Source organism: Ruditapes philippinarum, unplaced genomic scaffold (genome assembly GCF_026571515.1).
Source record: "Ruditapes philippinarum isolate M1 unplaced genomic scaffold, ASM2657151v2 ctg1510_1_1_1_1, whole genome shotgun sequence".
Taxonomy (NCBI): Eukaryota; Metazoa; Mollusca; class Bivalvia; order Venerida; family Veneridae; genus Ruditapes; species Ruditapes philippinarum.
The window spans coordinates 58,480-81,177 of NW_026862455.1; the positions used below are offsets into that span (position 1 = coordinate 58,480).

At 34.5% G+C, this 22,698-nt stretch overlaps 1 protein-coding gene across 1 annotated transcript in view; it reads right to left on the minus strand.

Moving 5' to 3' along the window:
* Nucleotides 1-22,698, minus strand: part of LOC132719147 (cysteine-rich protein 2-binding protein-like) — a 39,471-nt gene that overhangs the window by 3,314 nt on the left and 13,459 nt on the right. The window contains exons 8-19 of the mRNA XM_060702891.1: nt 20,711-20,869; nt 20,236-20,391; nt 19,560-19,709; nt 18,683-18,750; nt 17,677-17,786; nt 16,690-16,810; nt 13,884-13,967; nt 13,289-13,354; nt 12,154-12,269; nt 9,645-9,731; nt 3,545-3,663; nt 470-518 (exon numbers count right to left, since the gene is read on the minus strand). Of these exons, the coding sequence (XP_060558874.1) occupies nt 470-518; nt 3,545-3,663; nt 9,645-9,731; nt 12,154-12,269; nt 13,289-13,354; nt 13,884-13,967; nt 16,690-16,810; nt 17,677-17,786; nt 18,683-18,750; nt 19,560-19,709; nt 20,236-20,391; nt 20,711-20,869 (1,285 nt within the window). The remainder of the gene's footprint in view (nt 1-469; nt 519-3,544; nt 3,664-9,644; nt 9,732-12,153; nt 12,270-13,288; nt 13,355-13,883; nt 13,968-16,689; nt 16,811-17,676; nt 17,787-18,682; nt 18,751-19,559; nt 19,710-20,235; nt 20,392-20,710; nt 20,870-22,698) is intronic.

A 22,698-nucleotide genomic window follows, 5' to 3' on the forward strand; every position in this document is an offset into this window, starting at 1 on the left:
ACATAACTAACTTGGAAATGTAGTTTGAGATTTTTAAAATTTTATTTCTATTAAAGTCAATGTTTCAAAAGTGACCTAAGGTATGTTACAAACATGATTCAATGGCAAAGGTCCAAGAAGCAATGCTTCAGACCAACTTTGTTCCTGGGGCAATGATTTATAACATTTTTATAACACTTTTGAAGAAGACAACAAAATTGGGTCATATACTACTTGTCTAAACACTCTGAGTACTAGTTTCAGACATAAAATTGTGTAATTTAAGCTTCTTATGCAGTACACTTGACCCACTTGTAGAAGGTCACATTAGAATCATAAAATTTATCAAAGTCTAGTAATTGATTATGTGAAGTTTTATCAAAATCCACCAAATATTTAAGAAGGAAATGTTTTTTTTAAATTGTGGATAACAACACAGAATTTCAAAAATTCACACAATTAACTGAATTTAGTGATTACTAGGATATACCTGAATAAAGCTACACAGCTAAAGTCTGGGTACTGCAGACACTCTGACACTGAAAACAGATAGTGACACATCATTACCATGTTATTATAATGACACATTATAAATATGTTATCATAGTGACACATCATTACTGGGTTATCTACCGTGTTATCATAGTGATACATCATCACCATGTTATCATAGTGACACATTATAAACATGTTATCATAGTAACACATCATTACCATGTTATGGTAGTAACACATCATCACCATGTTATCATAGTGACAATCATAGTGACACATCATCACCATGTTATCAAAGTGCTACATAATTACCATGTTATCATAGTGACACATCATAACTGTGTTATCATAGTGACACTTCATTATCATGTTATCACATCATTACCATGTTATCACAGTTACACATCATTACCATGTTATCATAGTGACACATCATAACCATATTATCATAGTGACACATCATCACTGTGTTATCATATTGACACATCATTACCGTGTTATCATAGTGGCACATTATTATCGTGTTATCATAGTGACACATCATTACTGTGTTATCATAGAGCCACATCATTACCGTGTTATCATAGTGACACATCATTACCGTGTAGTCATAGTGACACATCATCAATGTGTTATCATATTGACACATCATTATCGTGTTATCATAGTGTCACATCATTATCGTGTTATCACATGTTATCACATCATTACCATATTATCACAGTTACACATCATTACCATGTTATCATAGTGACACATCATAACCATATTATCATAGTGACACATCATCACTTTGTTATCTTATTGACACATCATTACCGTGTTATCATAGTGGTACATCATTATCGTGTTATCATAGAGCCACATCATTACCGTCTTATCATAGTGACACATCATTACCTCGTAATCATAGTGGCACATCATCACTGTGTTATCATATTGACACATCATTATCGTGTTATCACAGTGACACATCATTACCTTGTAGTCATAGTGACACATCATTACAGTGTTATCATAGTAACACATCATTACCATGTTATCATAGTGACACATCATTAGGGTGTTATCATAGTGACACATTATACATATGTTATCAATAGTGACACATCATCACCATGTTATCATAGTGACAATCATAGTGACACATCATCACCATGTTATCATAGTGACAATCATAGTGACACATCATCACCATGTTATCATAGTGACACATCATTACCATGTTATCATAGTGACACATCATTACCATGTTATCATAGTGACACATCATTACCATGTTATCATAGTGACACATCATTACCATGTTATCATAGTGACACATCATTACCATGTTATCATAGTGACACATCATTACCATGTTATCATAGTGACACATCATCACCATGTTATCATAGTGACACATCATTACCATGTTATCATAGTGACACATCATTACCATGTTATCATAGTGACAAATCATTACCATGTTATCATAGTGACAATCATAGTGACACATCATTACCAAGTTATCATAGTGACACATCATTACCATGTTATAATTGTGACACATCATTACCATGTTATCACAGTGACACATCATTACTGTGTTATCATAGTGACACATCATTGCTGTGTTATCATAGTGACACATCATTACTGTGTTATCATAGTGACACATCATTACTCTGTTATCATAGTGACACATCATTATGGTGTTATCACAGTGACACATCATTACCTTGTCATCATAGTGACACATCATTACCATGTTATCATAGTGACACATCATTACCGTCTTATCACAGTGACCAAATTGACAATGCTTCAAATCACAAATATCTTCTGGACCAATAAATTTCAGATCATTCCCTTACTATGTTTTTACAGAATACTTATTTCAATTGTGAAAAAATGACCCTAAAATGACGAGTTTAAATTTTTTTTTATTAAAATCAGGCCAATCAGTGCACAAACATACAACTTTCAATTAAATTCTGAGTATATTTCTTTTGCATATGTTTTCCTTTTAAATGCCCTCAGAAGATCAACATACGAAATTCAAGTTTGATGTTTTCAGGCTTTTGGTCTTCCAGTTCTAGTTAATTTCTGAGGAGCAGTATTATAGAAGTTATTTATTTTATTTGCAAATCTATTATCAAAACTGACCATTATTTGACACCATATTTCATAAAACATTAGAAAAGACCATGCACATAATACCCAAGGTCAAATATTTATGCTCTAAACCATGCAGTTTCAGACAAAAATACATTTCCTGAAATTCCTGGCAATACTTAAAACAAGATTTTATTCTAAATTTTTTTTACCTCCAAGGACCCACTGCATTAGACCAAAATCATTTAAAATTTGACTGCATATTGACAGTTTCTATGGTAAATATCACCATTATATTTCTGAAGAAACTGTTGGTAACAACACACAACAGATATCAGAGGATCACAAACCACTTTAGCACTTTGTGCTCAGTTGAGCTAAAAAGATGGAATCTTATCAATTATGTAACTAGATCAGAAAATTTGTTACCTATCAATCTGTCTAATTCTGATTCATTTCTTTATTTATAGAATTTACCCTCAAAAACATCTATGAATAATTTAGTATTATGTCACCTTGAGAGAATATGAAATCATGTTAAGCCTATATTTTCTGCTATGTAATACTTACCAACAGTATACCCTAGCATATATGTATATTGATTAAATTGCTGTCATGAAAATCTGTTTAGAACATTTTATACATTTTCTCCTCAAAATTAATTAGGGCAACCAAATGACCATTACTACCCTCCAGACAGCAAACTCAATAGTTATTAAGTTTATGCACAAATAGACAGATATTCCAACATTTCAGGTTCAAGGGCTTGTTCCGTGATCTTTCTGTGGCATATAAGCATGTGATAATTACAACAAACTGCACAAGCAAGATTCCTTCCTAGTTATGTCCCGGCTCTAAAAATCTGAGTAAATTTCACACTTATACTGGTTGAGGCAGGGAATCAGGCAACATTACAGTTGTATGGGACTGCAGCATTGTCTGTGACAAGGTCATGTTATAAATGTTATCTTACCATCAATTCCTGGCCAGAAACATTCCCTGCATAGAGCATTAACTGATGCTATATGTTGAGGTCTCACATAACAATAATCTATAGGAGGTAAAGGTTCTGGTTTCCATGATGGATCATTTCTGAAATAACACAGAATAATATAAATTAACACAGCATAATATAAATAAATGTCAACCCTCCACCTACTGAACGGGTGCAGTGATTTTACTCTGGATTTGAATTTAGAAGATCATTTGAAGTTAAAGGGATTTTAATGAATATCAAAAGCTACCACCAGTATAAAGCCTGGTCAGACTTGAACAGATGTGCAGACAGGCTGGGCTGTATGCTGGTGGTAAAGGCCAATTACTTTCAGTTTCAGCAGATGAAGGGTTAAAGCAGCACGCCTCCAGATTCATGCAAATTTTGAAAATGTATTTAAAAGTAAATTATTGAGAAGAAATAAAAAAAGAAGCAATTCACGCATTAAAAACAGCACAAAAACAGTACTCACAACCCATGTAACTTACCAAAATGTGGTCAAAATATTCACAAAAAGCCTTTACTGCGTTAGTAACGCAGTAAAAATATGGTAATAAATACTTAATAATCCACCTTTTTCGCATATAAAATATAAATTATTATTTAAATTTTAAATCTGTTTGCTTTTCCTAACATGTTAGTACATTTTTCTCAGGTTTGACTTTAGTGAAATATTTTGTCTCATCTGGAGGCATGCATGCAGCTTTAAGATAATGAACTGAAATTGCATTCTATATAATTTTGTTAATTGGAGTTGTGTTATTGACAAATAACTAAATTACATTGACTGTTTTTAGAGAAAACTAGTAAAACATGTCTGTGAAATCAATTTGGTTGATTTCACAACCACACTAAAGTAAACTATATGTGTAATTTGAAATTGTTTTTTTCTGTAAAATATGTCCTACTTTACACCAAATATGTAAATATTTTGATGAATATCATTTTTAAATCATAACTTTGTTTCATACACAGGTATCCTCAACTAACTTGGTTATTTATCAGCACATGTTGTAACAGTATATCAGTCATTTTGTTTGTTTTGGGTTTTACGTCACATCGACACAGTATAGGTCATATCGTGACGTTCCAGCTTTACTGGTGGAGGAAGACCTCAGGTGCCCTTCTGTGCATTATTTCAGGCATGAACGGGCACCCGAGTAGAACCACCGACGTTCCGTAAGCTAGCTGGATAGCTTCCTCACATGAAAGAATCCAAAGTCCCTGTATGGATTTGAACCTAAAGCAGTGAGAGGCAAGTGATTTGAAGTCAACAACCTTAACCACTCAGCCAAAGATGCCCATATCAGTCATATATTGCTGTGCAGTTCTGTAGCAAAAGTTCTAGAATATGTACTATAACAATTCTGACAGAATGGAAATATTTTTTTTCAGATTATTACTCCATCTGATGTAGGTCTATACCAACAATTTATGTGCAAAATTTCAGATCATTAGCTCCCTTCCTTTTTCCAGAATAATTGTTTTATTTGTCAAAAATGACCTAAAATTGAAAAGCGTTTAAACGCTTTTCACTCAAATCGGACTGAGAATAACACAAACATCTGATTTTCAGTGTATTTCTAGGTATATTTCTTAATTATCTTTTGTTTATATTTCTGTTTTAGGTGCACCAGTTGATCTTTTTGGGAAATTCAAATTTTATGGTTTTAGGCTTATGAACCTCAGTGGAGTTCCCTTAAAATAGCACCTGCTTTTTCTACATGAATTAATTGAAAAAGTAGATTGTTGCTGTGCCTAACTGAAAACTTAAACTTACAAATCTGGGGTCTACTGATTTTAAATCTTAATGAGCTGCTCAAACAGTTTATTTGATATTGAATATAAGTGTAATGATATGTACACATGTTGTTTGCATATTATCTCCGAATTTAAACAAGATATGTTTGTAAAACATGTATGCCCCCTATCTGCAGCCAATTAGTCATGTGATAAGGTTATTATGCATGACTTCTGACCCAGTGATCAAACAATTAATAAGGGTTATCAAGTATCTACTGGTCATGACCTTAACCTTTGACCCCTTGACCCAAAACTCAATAGGGGTCATCTGCTGGTCACGACCAATCATCATACAAAGTTTGAAGTTCCTAGGCCTAAGCATTTTTAGTTAATTGATCGGAAACCGTTTTTACCTACAAGGTCAATGTGACCTTGACCTTTGACCCCTTGACCCAAAATCAATAGGTCATGACCAATCACCATACCAAGTTTGAAGTTCCTAGGCCTAAGGGTTCTTTAGTTATTGATCGGAAACCGTTTTAACATACAAGGTCAATGTGACCTTGACCTTTGACCCCAAAATCAATAGGGGTCATCTGCTGGTCATGACCAATCACCATGCCAAGTTTGAAGTTCCTAGGCCGAAGCGTTCTTTAGTTATTGATCAGAAACCGTTTTTACTTACAATGTCAATGTGACCTTGACCTTTGACCCCTTGATCCCAAAATCAATAGGGGTAATCTGCTGGTCATGACAAATCACCATACCAAGTTTGAAGTTCCTAGGCCTAAGCGTTCTTAAGTTTTTTGATCAGAAAACCGTTTTTACTTACAAGGTCAATGTGACCTTGACCTTTGACCCCTTGACCCAAAACTCAATAGGGGTCATCTGCTGGTCACGACCAATCATCATACAAAGTTTGAAGTTCCTAGGCCTAAGCGTTTTTAGTTAATTGATCGGAAACCATTTTTACCTACAAGGTCAATGTGACCTTGACCTTTGACCCCTTGACCCCAAATCAATAGGTCATCTGCTGGTCATGACCAATCACCATACCAAGTTTGAAGTTCCTAAGCCTAAGGGTTCTTTAAGTTATTGATTGTAAAGCATTTTTACCTACAAGGTCAATGTAACCTTGCCCTTTGACCCCTTAACCCCAATATCAATAGGGGTCATCTGCTGGTCATGACCAATCACCATACCAAGTTTAAAGTTCCTAGGCCTAAGGGTTCTTTAGTTATTGATCGGAAACCGTTTTAACCTAAGAGGTCAATGTGACCTTGACCTTTGACCCTTGACCCCCAAAATCAATAGGGGTCATCTACTGATCATGACCAATCACCATATCAAGTTTGAAGTTCCTAGGCCTAAGGGTTCTTTCGTTATTGATCGGAAAACCGTTTTTACCTACAAGGTCAATGTGACCTTGACCTTTGACCCCTTAACCCCAAAATCAATAGGGGTCATCTGCTGGTCATAACAATCACCATACCAAGTTTGTAGTTCCTAGGCCTAAGGGTTCTTTTGTTATTGGTCAGAAACTGTTTTTACCCAAGAGGTCAATGTGACCTTGACCTTTGACCCCTTGACCCCAAAATCAATAGGGGTCATCTACTGATCATGACCAATCACCATACCAAGTTTGAAGTTCCTAGGCCTTAAAGTTCTTTAGTTATTGATCGGAAACCGTTTTTGCTTACAAGGTCAATGTGACCTTGACCTTTGACCCCTTGACCCCAAAATCAATAGGGGTCATCTACTGATCATGACCAATCACCATACCAAGTTTGAAGTTCCTAGGCCTTAAGGTTCTTTAGTTATTGATCGGAAACCGTTTTTGCTTACAAGGTCAATGTGACCTTGACCTTTGACCCCTTGACCCCAAAATCAATAGGGGTCATCTACTGATCATGACCAATCACCATACCAAGTTTCAAGTTCCTAGGCCTTAAGGTTCTTTAGTTATTGATCGGAAACCGTTTTTGCTTACAAGGTCAATGTGACCTTGACCTTTGACCCCTTGACCCCAAAATCAATAGGGGTCATCTACTGGTCATGACCAATCACCATACCAAGTTTGAAGTTCCTAGGCCTAAGGGTTCTTTAGTTATCACTCGGAAACCATTTGGTCTACGGACCGACGGACCGACAGACCGACGGACCGACAAGTGCAAAGCAATATACCCCCTTTTCTTCGAAATGGGGGCATAATAATTCCTAGATAGTCTAGTATATTAAAGTCTCCATTATTTAACAAAAAAATTATATAATTTCCATGGGCAAAATCAAAGTAGAAAAATTATGATTACATGATTATATTTACATAAGTGGCCTTTCAAAATTTCCCATTTTATATGATGAGAGTTTTATCTATGACATTCATTCTAAACCTGGGTCTATCAAATCACAAAAAGTAAAACAAGACCAGAATATAAAAATTCAAAGTATATAACATCTACATATGAATTAAAGGCAGGCATTATACATGTTATATTTAAATATAGGTCAACTGACATCAAAGTTCCAATATGCATCTGAAACTGAGCCAGTATTTGTTGCTCTCAATAAAACAATGTTGTTAACTGGATCAAAATCAAGACCAAAGTTAAATTCTGAATCTGAAACTGTGCGTGTATTCCAAATTTCATGGCACAAGAAATAGGTTATTGGGTCAAAATTAAAATCTCTGTTAACAAAAATTAGGTCATAGGGTCAAAAGTCAAAGGTAATTCTGCATGAATGAAACTATGCTAAAAGTCCAATTTTCATAGTTTCTCAGTTTACAAAAATAAGACCCCTGGTTTAGAATCTAGGTCAACAAGTGGCATTGTTCAATTTTCCATTTACGATTGTGCCTCTAGTTCAAATTTTATAGCTCACCTAGTAGTGGGGCAAATTTGACCCCAAAGCTATAATTTGTACTAAACTTTGTCATGGTCCAGTAGACAATATTTCATGCCAACTATCTGAGCTGTAGCCCTTCTGGTTTTGAAGGAAATTTCACTAAATGTATAAAGGAACAAGAGCTGTCGGTAGGACAGCAATGCTCGACTATTCTTAGTGCTTGATAGTAAAAAAAAATGCTTGATACAATTACCTCCTCCTGTGTACAGGTTGGGGTAATGATGGTGAACAAGTGTGCAAAGTTTCAAAGCCATATGTCAATGGACTTTGAAAATATTTGAACTATTACAAAAACTTTAACGTAAATTCTAAGTCGACAAAGGGGCATAATTCTGTCAAAATGCTTGATGCAGTTACCTCCTCCTGTCTACAGGTTGGGGTAATGATGGTGAACAAGTGTGCAAAGTTTCAAAGCCATATGTCAATGGACTTTGAAAATATTTGAACTATTACAAAAACTTTAATATAAGTGATTACGCCGACGCAGACGCCGACACTGACGCCGACGCTCGGGTGACTACAATAGCTCTACTTATTCTTATCGAATAGTCGAATTCTTATCGAATAGTCGAGCTAAAAATTATGGATCCCTGGGCGGTGTCAACTTTGACTCCTGGGCTACAATTCTAAAAGAGGTCAACTAGGCAAGGTCTAGCCCTTGTAGATTTGGTATAAATTGAAAACCCATTACCCCTAAGGTCAGCCAATTTTGACCCTACGACTATAATTTGAAACATCTATGTAAAGGTTCAATAGACAATGTCTTAATAGACAGTTTTTGAGAAAAAAAGTTTTTATTTTTTTACTATACATATCATAAAAAGTGCACCCAGAACCCCAAAGAGCAGGGGCCAATTTTGACCTTAGGACTAAAATTTGTGCAATTTTGATAGAGGTCCACTAGAAAATATTTATGCAAAATATCTAAGCTTTAGCCCTTGCAGTTTGGGAGAAAAAGTTTTTTAAAGATTTTTCTTTCGGTTGCCATGACAACCAGAGGTATGCATGGAATATAAAATATTGAGCAATTTTTAGAAAGCTTCATGCCAGGAACTTTTCTGTCCAGTTTCGGCAACATTGTCAGATGGTTTATAAGGAGATGTTGTTTGAAGAAGAAATGACGCAAGACGCAGACCCCAGAGACCTCCAACCATACTAATAGCTCACCAAGAACCTTCAGTTCTGGTGAACTTTAACATCAGAATAAATAATACTCATAGTTTTTGAAAGCAATAAATTGTGCAAACAAAGATAAAAATACTTAAACAAAGCTTTTTGGTCCTAAAATATAAGATTTACTTATAATTTGTAAATAGTCATAAAGTAGCTGATATTAATTTGTAGAGTTATGTGATACAACATTTTACATTTACACTTCAAACTGGTAAGATTCTTTTACAGTATGTACTTTTATAGACATTACAGTACCAACCTGTGTGGATAGGCTTTTATCTCTGCCAATAATCTCATCTTTAATGGTCGTGACTCATAATCTCGCCGGATAAATGGCTTTAAAATCCTGTCAAATATCAATTATTCATGTTAATTGTTATTGTATACTAGATCTACAAGAAAGTTATTTCACCTATATTCAATTTCAGTTATAACTTGTTTGTCTTACTGGTTGTAACTCTGATTTTAACGCATTTTGGAAATATCTTGGTGGTTAATCCACCAAATTGACTTTTCTTGAACACCAACCAGTAATTAACTATTTCTCCACAAGTGACCAACTACTTACCCCAAATGCTTTCTGAATCAGCAGACACAGACAAATAATCATCACACTCAATGTCATAAAACAATTAGCACAGCGAAATTTGTCTCAACATGACCATAAAGTAACAGCATAATTATTTAAATAAGTGAATAAAGTAAATGGTGGGCTAAAAAATAATCTTCAAAAGTTATATGTATCAGAAGTATTAAATCCCACTTCAAAACAAGAATCACATAAATTTTGATAAGGAAAATGTACATAAATGTGCACATTATAAAAGAAAATTGAGAGTAGGAAAACAGATAAAGGCTGATTTTTCTTGTAGACTACACCGACATTACTATGAATAGTTAATGAATCATTCACACAAACAAGGACAAAGTTACTTATATACCCCTTGGCTATTATTTTGTTTATGTATTTTTAGAAAATAAGAACCCTTGACAATGTTTGTGTATAATATATTAATAAAACAGCCCAGCACTCCATTCAACTACAGTGTGAAGACCATTAGAATCTTTAGAAACAGAAATGAGAAGAATGTAAAGCAAAGAGTAGGGAGAGGCAAACTAAGAAAATTATTTTGGTTCTATTATTATATGGTTGATTCCCGAAAAAGTTGTAACATAGAATGTCTCTGTTATTTAATACACAAGAATTATATACGTAAACAGAATAAAATGTTCAGGAACAAAATATTAGTTTGCTATTGTAAGTAGAGTTTAATCTGTTTAGCAATGACTTTGTGCATGCGCATTTGCTTTTAAAGCAATAAATTTAAATTACCATATTTATTTCATACAAGCATTTTGTAAGTATACTTTTTTAATATTGGTTAAAGACAGAAAAGCCGGTTTCCATTGTATACCAAATATCATGAAGTTGTGATGTTACGAAAAATTTTTACCATTGACCATTAATGTCAAAAATTTAACTAAATCAGTAAACAGAAAGTGTATGAGCAACAGACCGCACAGTATGGGACCACAGGTCAATGCTGTATGCCAAATATCAAGAGCCTGTAATAAGAAGTTGCTGAGAAAAATGTTACGAAAATTTCTTACCATTGACCATTAATGTAGAAAATTTAACTAAGTCGGAAAACAGAAAGTGGATGAGAGACAGACCTTAAATCCAAGTCTACAGTATGGAATCATGTGTCAATGCTGTATGCCAAATATCAAGAGGCTGTGATTAGTAGTTGCTGAAGAAAATGTTAAGAAATTTTCTATCATTGACCATTAATGCCAAAAATTTAATTAAGTCGGAAAACAGAAAGTGGATGAGCAACAGACCCCACAGTATGGGACCGTGTGTCAAATATCAAGAGGCTGTGATAAGTAGCTGCTGAGATAACTGTTACGAAAAGTTTTCAACACCAGCCCGCCGCCAGACATTCAACACTTTAACCCAGGTTTGCCCCTGTGCAACCCGGCCAAAAATTAAATCAATAATTTTTGCATCAGATATATAGCTTAGTACACTTTAAGAATTAAATACAGATATGTTAAGTTGCTTGCTATACATAGACTATACAGAAAAACAACTTAATATATATATGACTATGTAAGGACTACACAGACATTCAACTTGCTGTGTCAGTACTACACAGACACTCAACTTGCTATGTCAGTACCATACAGACACTGAATTTGCTGTGAAAGTACTAGACAGACACTCACCTTTCTGTGTATGGAGTACATAGAGAATCACCTTAATGTATAAGGACTTTCTCTGGTTGAGTCTTATATCACACTAACACTATATGAGCTGCGTCACGACAAAACCAACGTAATGGGTTTGCGACCAGCATAGATCCAGATCAGCCTGCGCATCCGCGCAGTCTGATCAGGATCCATGCTGTTCACTTACCAACTCTATTACAAGTGGAGAAACTGACAGCGAACAGCATGGATCCTGATCAGACTGCGCGGATGTGCAGGCTGGTCTGGATCCATGCTGGTCGCAAACCCACTATGTTGGTTTTGTCATGACACGCCTCATATAGATTTTATGACAACAGTCCAGCTTAATAGAATATGGGTAGAACAACCAACATTCTGCAAGCTTGCTGGATAGCTTCCTCAAATAAGAATCCAAAGTCCCTTACCGGCTTCGAACCCACAGTGGTGAGGGGCAAGTGGTTTGAAGTCAACAATCTAATCACACAGCTATGGAAGAGACAATCACTATGCCGTGTGATGACAACATTGACACTCACCTTGCAGTGTAAGGACTACACACAGTATGCAGCTGATCATCTTCATATCCAACAAGTCTATTGAGAAACGAAGGCTGCTGGTACAACTGGGTTCTGGAAAGGTTGTTCACACTTGTCTGTAAAATACAATGTGGAATGGTAGAGGAAATTCTTACACAAAAATTAAATAGTTGTTAAAAATGCAATAATGGGTATTTTCTATTATTTATTAATATACAGTCCAACCCCATTTATTTCTAAGTGCTTAGGACTGAAAATTTACTTCGATTAATCGATGGGTTCGAATCATCCAAATTGAAATATTGTGATCAACGAAAACTACTCCACTTTAGCCAATTTAAACTACCATTTACAACACACTTGCTTCCTGCAATCAATCTAAAAAAAAAATATTAAAGAAAAGATGCGTAAAAATTATTTCATTGGCATAGAAGACATAGATACTTGCATTTTATTCGACATTATGTATGTTCCGTGAAAGTGAAAAGCCTTGATAATGGCCGTGTCGTCACTAAGATATTTACAGCTAAACACTGGTATTTTGGATTAGGGTAAAGGCTCTCAGGTAGCTTTACATTTAATGAAAAAATGTTTTGGATGTTTTGACAAATTCACAAATACGGTATGTATGAAAATCATTGCTGTCAACTTCAAGCAATAACAGTAACAACATCAAACATGGTGCATAGCTTTTCATTTTTGGTAATTAAAGTTGATTAAAGAACACACATAGCATAATTATCATGATTGTCTAAATACACGCACGACTGTTGATATTTATCACAAGTCAACTGGTCAGCGAGTGGATCCGCACCAATTAGTCTGGCTTCGAATAATAGGTGTGAAATTATTTCATAATTGTTTAATTGGGACCGAAATTTTACTTCGAAAAATAGGAGGTATTCGGATAATGCATTTAGAATAATACCTTTATATTTATATTGATTTATATAGAGATAAAAACGGGACTGTATCATAAAGCTGCAAGTTTTCTTCCAATTTTTATCATACCATTTATTTGACTTTGGTGTGAATCTTTCCAAATTCTAAGTAAGTATATTTAGTTAAGCTACCACTGTTTCTTGTAACAAATTGATGTTTCTATTTACAAAATTTGATATTTATTACAATATACCTGAAATTTGTCCAGAATTCTCATGTCTCCATGGTAACAATTGCCAGGATTGTTGATGAGCCTTTCCTGAAAAAAAAAATTAAATGTTAATGAACATAACTTTTACAACACTATATATGATATGTAACTGAGTTCATGGAACTAACCTAGTAGTATGACAGATTGAGTCAAATCATGAATACAATAATTTAAGTGGAATAAAATAAAGTTTAATATTAAAATATTGTCAATCAAATTCTGAGAGCAAAGTCAATTACTTTTTTGAATAAGTGTGGACATCTTTCTTTCAAATACAAAATATAACCTACACCATTTCATACAAACAAAAATTGAAGAGGATATAGAACTATATTTAAATACTTATTTTTGAAGAAGGTAATCATACATAATCATATATTATGTTAAGTGGTTTTTACCCAAGAATATCTTCCTGCATGTATTCTTATTCTCTTTTAATGTTAAAGGGAGTCAACTGAGAAATCATTTTTGTCATTTTTAAACAGAGTTGTCCTTCCTTTAATCACAATGAGGTACAACATATGAGGAGATAATGGGAAATATTTAACAGTTACATCAGACAACACACTAGACTTACAGTATTTAAACCAAAACATCGCTGAGATAATTTGTTCATTTCTGCATCAAGATCAAATTGGGGCACACCATGTTCTCTCTTCAGCTGTTAGATAAAAGAAGAAAAAATAATAAGCACTTGTTATAAAAAAACACATTTGTATTTACACAAGAATTTCACCTTTCCTGGAACATAAATAGTACTTTAAGAGTTGCTAAAACCAAAAATGGCCAATATTCTGTTTTAATGATATGTGCCTATAACAAATCAAACAAATGTAGTTGTTGTAGAACTTATTACACAACTTAAGATATTATAATTTTTTTAATCAAACAAACTAATTTTCTCTACCAAACTCAATACTTCTCAACAACAAAATCTACAGGGATGTGATTTATAAATCCTTTTGTTGGGAAAAGCTTAGCAATGCTACATGCTAATGATTTTGGTGAGGTTGTGTTGGTAGTTTACATTCCAGATAATAACAGAAAGCCACTTTGAATTTATCAGAGCATAGTTCAGCCACCTTATTGATCCTAGGCATGCTGTAAAGCAGTTAACCAGTTTTAGTGGTGCCTTCATTTTTGCAAGGAACTGATAGCTTCTGTATATGCTAGAGCAGAGGTACAGCGAAATGACTGTAGAAAGGAATTTCATAATCAATCAGATGTGAACGGCATTGTCCAAGAGTCAAACCCGGATCATTGGATTCACAGTCCAACACTCTACTTATTGAACTAACCATACTCTGCTACATGCCAAATATCTAAGTTTGAGCAAATCATTGTTTTAAGATATATCAGAAAACTTCACATTAAACCGTGACTTATGTCTGACATCAGGCATTCAGAAAACCACACATCAAACCATGACTTATGTCTGACATCAGGCATTCAGAAAACCACACATCAAACCATGACTTATGTCTGACATCAGGCATTCAGAAAACCTCACATCAAACCAGGACTTATGTCTGAAATCAGGCATTCAGAAAACCTCACATTAAACCAGGACTTATGTCTGACATCAGGCATTCAGAAAACCTCACATTAAACCATGACTTATGTCTGAAATCACGCATTGAGAAAACCTCACATCAAACCAGGACTTATGTCTGAAATCAGGCATTCAGAAAACCTCACATTAAACCAGGACTTATGTCTGACATCAGGCATTGAGAAAACCTCACATTAAACCATGACTTATGTCTGAAATCAGGCATTCAGAAAACCTCACATTAAACCAGGACTTATGTCTGAAATCAGGTATTCAGAAAACTCACATGAAACCATGACTTATGTCTGACATCAGGCATTCAGAAACCACACATCAAACCATGACTTATGTCTGACATCAGGCATTCAGAAAACCACACATCAAACCATGACTTATGTCTGACATCAGGCATTGAGAAAACCTCACATCAAACCAGGACTTATGTCTGAAATCAGGCATTCAGAAAACCTCACATTAAACCAGGACTTATGTCTGACATCAGGCATTCAGAAAACCTCACATTAAACCATGACTTATGTCTGAAATCACGCATTGAGAAAAAACCTCACATCAAACCAGGACTTATGTCTGAAATCAGGCATTCAGAAAACCTCACATTAAACAAGGACTTATGTCTGACATCAGGCATTGAGAAAACCTCACATTAAACCAGGACTTATGTCTGAAATCAGGCATTCAGAAAACCTCACATTAAACCAGGACTTATGTCTGAAATCAGGCATTCAGAAAACCTCACATGAAACCATGACTTATGTCTGACATCAGGCATTCAGAAAACCTCACATCAAACCATGACTTATGTTTGAAATCAGGCATTCAGAAAACCTCACATTAAACCAGGACTAATGTCTGAAATCAGGCATTCAGAAAACCTCTCATGAAGTCTGACATCAGGCATTCAGAAAACCTCACATGAAACCATGACTTATGTCTGCCAACAGGCATTCAGCATTCAGAAAACCTCACATGAAAACATGACTTATGCCTGACATCAGGCATTCAGAAAACTTCACATTAAACCAGGACTTATGTCTGACATCAGGCATTCAGAAAACTTCACATCAAACCATGACTTATGTCTGAAATCAGGCATTCAGAAAACTTCACATTAAACCAGGACTTATGTCTGACATCAGGCATTCAGAAAACTTCACATCAAACCATGACTTATGTCTGACAACAGGCATTCAGAAAACCTCACATGAAACTATGACTTATGTCTGACAACAGACATTCAGAAAACTTCACATTAAACCAGGACTTACGTCTGACATCAGGCATTCAGAAAACTTCACATCAAACCATGACTTATGTCTGAAATCAGGCCATCAGAAAACCTCACATGAAACCATGACTTATGTCTGACATCAGGAAATCAGAAAACCTCATATCAACCAGTGACTTATGTCTGAAATCAGGCAATCAGAAAACCACACATCAAACCATGACTTATGTCTGAAATCAGGAAATCAGAAAACCTCATATCAAACAGTGACTTATGTCTGACGTCAGGCAATCAGAAAACCACACATCAAACCATGACTTATGTCTGACATCAGGCAATCAGAAAACCTCATATCAAACCATGACTTATGTCTGACGTCAGGCAATCAGAAAACCACACATCAAACCATGACTTATGTCTGACATCAGGCATTCAGAAAACTTCACATCAAAGCACTTCATTTTCTGAGAAACTATACAGGTAGTTAAAGTATGCGCATAATAATTTTTAAAGTATTTAATTTTATTTTAAGTAATTAAAGCTGTTTAACCTATAACATTACATTTCATCATATGTTGATCTTACCTGCCTGACCTTTAGTTTTCTTTTTAACCTGTTGAGATGTGGAGGTAATTTACAGGTATCAGATACTGATTCTAGTTTCTTCAAAAGTAATCTCTCATCGTATGTGCTCATCAACTGGTATCTAATACATAAGGTTAAATTGATCAAGTATTGTTGTATGAATTATTGTGCTAGCCAGGCTACTCACTTAAAGAATGAGCCTGTAATTACTGCCATCTATTTTCAAAACGTAAGAATTACATGTATTAAAATTTTTTTATCAAATTTAGTTCATAAATAAGTTTTTTACTTTGTATTTTTTGAAAAATATAGTATCCAAAACCCCTTATTTAGATATGAACAGACCAGTGCCACTTTTACACATTACTTATCAATATAAAAGGGAACAAATATGTTTGTCTGGTATTTATGCTGATTTCAACACATTTTTTTTGTATAATCTAAGTGGTTGGTCCACTGGTTAACTAACCAGTCATTACTATTTTCTCTGCAATATGATCAAGTTCCAAACCCACTTGTTTTTTGAATTAGCATTGCGAGACAAATGAACGTTAGACTCAATGTCAGAGTTCACTTGTCACAGAGGAATTTCCCCTTTACCTTATGACTGAATTGTTCAGTATGTATAACTATATCTCTACTGCTTTACTAGTGCAGTAAGGGCTATTTTTGCATATTTTGACCTCTTTATAGTAATTACATAGGTTGTAAGAGTGCCACTGATAATGTGCAAATTGCATTCTTAACTTCACAATATTATACTGTTAAACACATTTTCAAATTTTTATGAAAATCAGCATGAATCTGGAGATGTGCTGCTTTAAGGAACAGACTAAAAGGAAAATAATATATACAAGAGTACACCTTAATGCACTGTTTAACATCTGTTGGGGAAGTAGGATGCAGTATATATAAAACAAAGCAACCTTTATGTACTTGTCAGCTATTCTAGTATACTATGAAACAGTACAGTATATTCTGACTTACTGATATTTTGGGACTACAACTGCTGTTGACTGTTCCTCCGTTTGCAATTTTCTTTTCTTCCTACTTTCTTCTTTCTCTCCACTTTCTCCATCCATCTGTCCATCTTCACCCTAAATATAATATCAAACTTTTATACATAAATTCATTTCAAGTCACTCAAGGCCCTTATTACATGTACCTAATAAGGACTGGAAAAGGGGCCCTCTGGCAGGAGAATCTGGCACTGTTTTAAAGAAGAATGGGAATTTTGTCAACAGAAGTACTCATAAATTTATACATTACATCTTCTGTTTGATAAAAAACAAATACCAATATGATACTGATAATGGTCTCCTGCTTTTGGCAGGTAAAATTTTAATTTTTTTTTCTTGAGGGGAATTTTTGTAGAAATAATGGTAAATCATATATTAATTGGGGAGGGAAATAGGGCCAAAAATTCATGAAATGAGGACCCTTTCACTGTAGCCCATGTGACCTTATATTAGGTAAGTCAAATATCAATTAATCATGTGTTATTACTTGTTTTCTATGTTATACAAGCTTTACATATTTTTCTACCTTATACAATGTGTACAATAGCATTCATATAATGTTTGCTGTTTATTTCGATGCAATTCAAACAATTAGATATGAATGTTCTCCAGAAAAAATTTAAGTAATATCTTTTGAAGCTATCATTTAATAAATTACATCATAACATAACAAGTGCTATATTAAATTAAATGCCATGTTTCTGAGGACCTTGATCTGAGTGATCTTGACTTTTGACCAATAAGTGGGTCTGATGTACAGTTCATTAAGGTACATGCACCTGTGAAGTTTGGTCATGGTAAAACTTTTTTTGACAAACAGACAATAAATAAACAGACTGAAAACAATATGCCAACCTGATTAATGGGTTGGTTAAAATCAATCTTTAATTCTTAGGTGAGTTTTCAATTAGTTTTTATAAGACTTTATTTTCAAACTGTACAATGATTTTTTGAAAATATAAAAATATACTGACATCTGAAGACAAGGATGATGCACTGTCACTTTCTGAATCTACAACAGATTTAACTGTCTCCATCTCACCTGTAATATATCAATATATCAACGTTATACTCATCTATATACATGTATAATGTACACACAAACATTGACAAATTAAGCCTCACTTGATTATACATCTGTTGAGAAAAATCACTTGATTTTATTTTAAAATGTCTTTTCAAGCTTAACAAGTAGTGGACTGCACACCTATCGGAAGCGTGGCTGAGTGGTTAACGCGTCAGACTAGTAATTTAAGGCTTGCTGACTGCGTTGGTTCAAACCGTGTCAGGGGAAAGCCGTTGTTTCCTTGTACAAGAAACTTTACATTCAATGCTTTGTACTGGTTAATTCCAGGAACGGATTTGAGTGTTTCAATAAGCTTATAGCTTCCAACACAATTGATCTAAATTTGTATAATAATACTATAAGTGTAACCTCTGATGCCTCATTGGTCTATCATTTCTTTGGCTCAGTGGTCTAGAGCATGTGGTTGCCAGTTTGAATCCCAGCCAATGCAGGCTTTTTTCATAAGCATTTGAATCTTTCTGTTATGAACTAAAAGTGTACTAAAGAATACAAAAAAAAAGAACAATTTATTTCTTCTCAAACTTTGCAGAAAACTGAGCAAGAATAACAACCTTACAAGAACCACTCATTGTTACAGAATAATATATCAACTTATACCAACAAAATCCCACCATCAAATCAGGGACGATTTGTTTGTCAAGTTATAATATCTCGATTAAATATATCATTCAAAATCTGATCAAAAACAAAAGTTTTACTTTGCAATCTATTTTATACTTTAATGCCAGATTTTACAAAATTAAAATGTCTTAGCTACACTTTACCTTGGCTGGTGTTGTTATCTATATTTCTGAAGAATGAAAAATTGGCCTGGTTATTGCTACTGTACAAACTGTCAGGTTTACTGGTATCCATGGAAGTACTTCCTTGACAACTGTTGTCAAGGTTACTGTTGTCTAGGTAACTACTCTCATCTGTTATCGAAAGTTAGAACAAAGTATAACAAAGTATTTCAAGATTGAAAATTTATAAAAAGTAGTTTTTTATCCTAAAACTGTTAATTATCTATCAAATTTAAGTTATCTATCAAACTTGAGAGACAGCATTATTGATTTACATAATAAAGCCTTCTAGTCTTAGTCCTACTATTTCATAACAACGCCTTAATTAAAAAATTTCTGACTCTTTTCCATAAACTGTCTTCAGCAGCATTTGTTTAAAGTGTGCACCTAAGAAAAGTAGGTCAGCAATTAAGCTTTGCCTTCCTTTTTTTACCTGTTTAAATTGCTTTTTTTTTCTAAAGCATCTAACTACAGTATTACTTAATTCATGATATAGTAGTTGTAATTGTCACTGAAAAATGGAAGCTTTTAATAGGTAAACAAAATTAATATATATTCTCTTTTACAAGTTTTATACTTTTATATCTCATCTTTATTCCACAAAGCAACCTTCATAAACATCCCAGCTCCTGTAAAGTTTATATTTAGATCTGATTACCTATTGCAGATAGCATTTCCTGTACTGTTGGAGATTCTTGCATTCTGATAGGGGAACCAGGAGGAGTAATGGTTCCCGGGTCAATCTCAAGGTCACTTTCATCTGCATCATGACCCCCTGTGCCATCATCTGATAATAATAGGTTGGGGACAGTTGCTGAAAGAAAATAGTACCAATATTCATTTAAACTAGGTAGAAGATTTATGTAATCAGTTGGCTTTTAAAATATTACATATAGAAATTTTTCATTTATAATTCTTATATCCTAGAACACTTGTAAAATTATAAAATATGTAACTAACACTGAATCGTACTTTTCTTCATAATTTATATAAATCAAACTTATCCTAATATGTAAAGAACAATTTCTTGAAACCTTGTAATTAAAAAAAAAGTGGCATAATAAATTCAAAATGTATGACAAGGCTATGTGCTGTTCTATTTACCAGAAATATTAAGCAATCTTGTGAATTACCTTGAAACTGTAGGTCTTTCTCTGTAAGATAACTGCTCTGTGAGATATTACTACTGCTCTCATCACTGTAATCAGCCATTGACCCTGACCTTGATGACACCATTGACCAGCTCGATGTAACCGCTCCACTTCCATCAGTAAATAATGTAGCTGAATCACCTGATCAATAACAAAAAAAAAACACTTTAATACCAGCTACAAGTTTTTTTTTTCCTACAAGACTTGAGATTATAAAGCTGGTGTTGAATAAGAAATTATATTAGTCTGAGCGGTGTTTATTCGCTATTAAACACTGCTTTGGTAATTTTTTATTTCTTAGAAACTGACCATGATGGTTGTAGGCCTGCGTGATTAATTTTTAGGCATCAAAAAATAAATAGGTGTTAAATAGATTATGAGCTGGCTCAGACTGATACCACTTCTATTTAATTCTAACATGATCATGAAGAGAAAACAAACTAGAAATGTGTCCATAGGACACGGATACCCCCACACGTCACTGTTCTGTCAATCTTATGACCCTAGGTCAAATATTTTTTGGACTACATGTGCCACAAGTTGAAAACTAAAAATCAACAAAGGGCCATAATTCTGTTAAATTTGGTCGCAGCAAAAATTCCTTCCTTTACTACCATCTACACATTAAGGTTGTTAATCCCTGGAAGTTTAAGCAAAATCTGCCATCCGGTTTAAGAGGAGTTGTGTTCACAAAATTTCTACATAGTATATAATGAAAAAATCAACAAAGGGCCATAATTCTGTTAAATTTGGTTGCAGTTCATCCCTGTAAGTTTAAGCAAAATCTGCCATCCGGTTTAAAAGGAGTTGCGTTCACAAAATTTCTACATAGTATCTAGTGAAAAAATCAACAAAGGGCCATAATTCTGTTAACCCATTACTTCATATACACGCCTTTTAACGCCTTTTTCACCCCCCCCCTTTTTGTTGTCTCAAATGATGAAAAAATGCCTTATTTAGGCCCCAAACACTTGTTTTTGTTTGAGAATTGTTGTTAAAAAAAGTGACCCTTTTTTCGGCGCGGCCCCCCCAACCAAAAGATACATCAGGGGATTGCCAGAAGGGGGATGTGCCCCCTTCTGTTTGGGGGGGTTTGAAGGGGGGCGGAGTCCCCCTCATCGCCAAGAAAATTTTGGACTTGTGAGAGGCTGTAAATGACCCCAGATTGATCATAAGGTAACGTGTAACCAACGCTGAAAAGCATTTGACTCTATCTCAATCCATTGAGAAGTTGCAGCACTTTGAAATCAATTTTGATGGAAAAAATCAACGCAAAATAGTGATTTTTGGCAATTTTGAGATGTCCCCTCGTTGCCATGGTAACAGAAAATTTAAGCCTGAGCATGTTGTTGCAAGGACAATGGTCCAGTCAACATTTGTGCCAAGTTTGATTAGTGTTGAAGCAGTATTTATAGTATTATAGCAATTTGAACTTGTAACGGGAGACTTTTCAATGAAAACAGCCATTTTTCACAAAATGCTCATGAAGCAATGGGTTAATGAAAAAAATAAAAAAATCTACAAAACAACAATTTTTCTTCAAATTTATATGACAGGCCATGTTTAAACATGAAAAAACGCGATTTAGGGTAATTTCAAGTATTTTCATCATTTTCTGTTAACCCATTACTTCATATACACGCCTTTTAACGCCTTTTTCACCCCCCCCCCCCTTTTTGTTGTCTCAAATGATGAAAAAATGCCTTATTTAGGCCCCAAACACTTGTTTTTGTTTGAGAATTGTTGTTAAAAAAAGTGACCCTTTTTTCGGCGCGGCCCCCCAACCAAAAGATACATCAGGGGATTGCCAGAAGGGGGATGTGCCCCCTTCTGTTTGGGGGGTTTGAAGGGGGGCGGAGTCCCCCTCATCGCCAAGAAAATTTTGGACTTGTGAGAGGCTGTAAATGACCCCAGATTGATCATAAGGTAACGTGTAACCAACGCTGAAAAGCATTTGACTCTATCTCAAT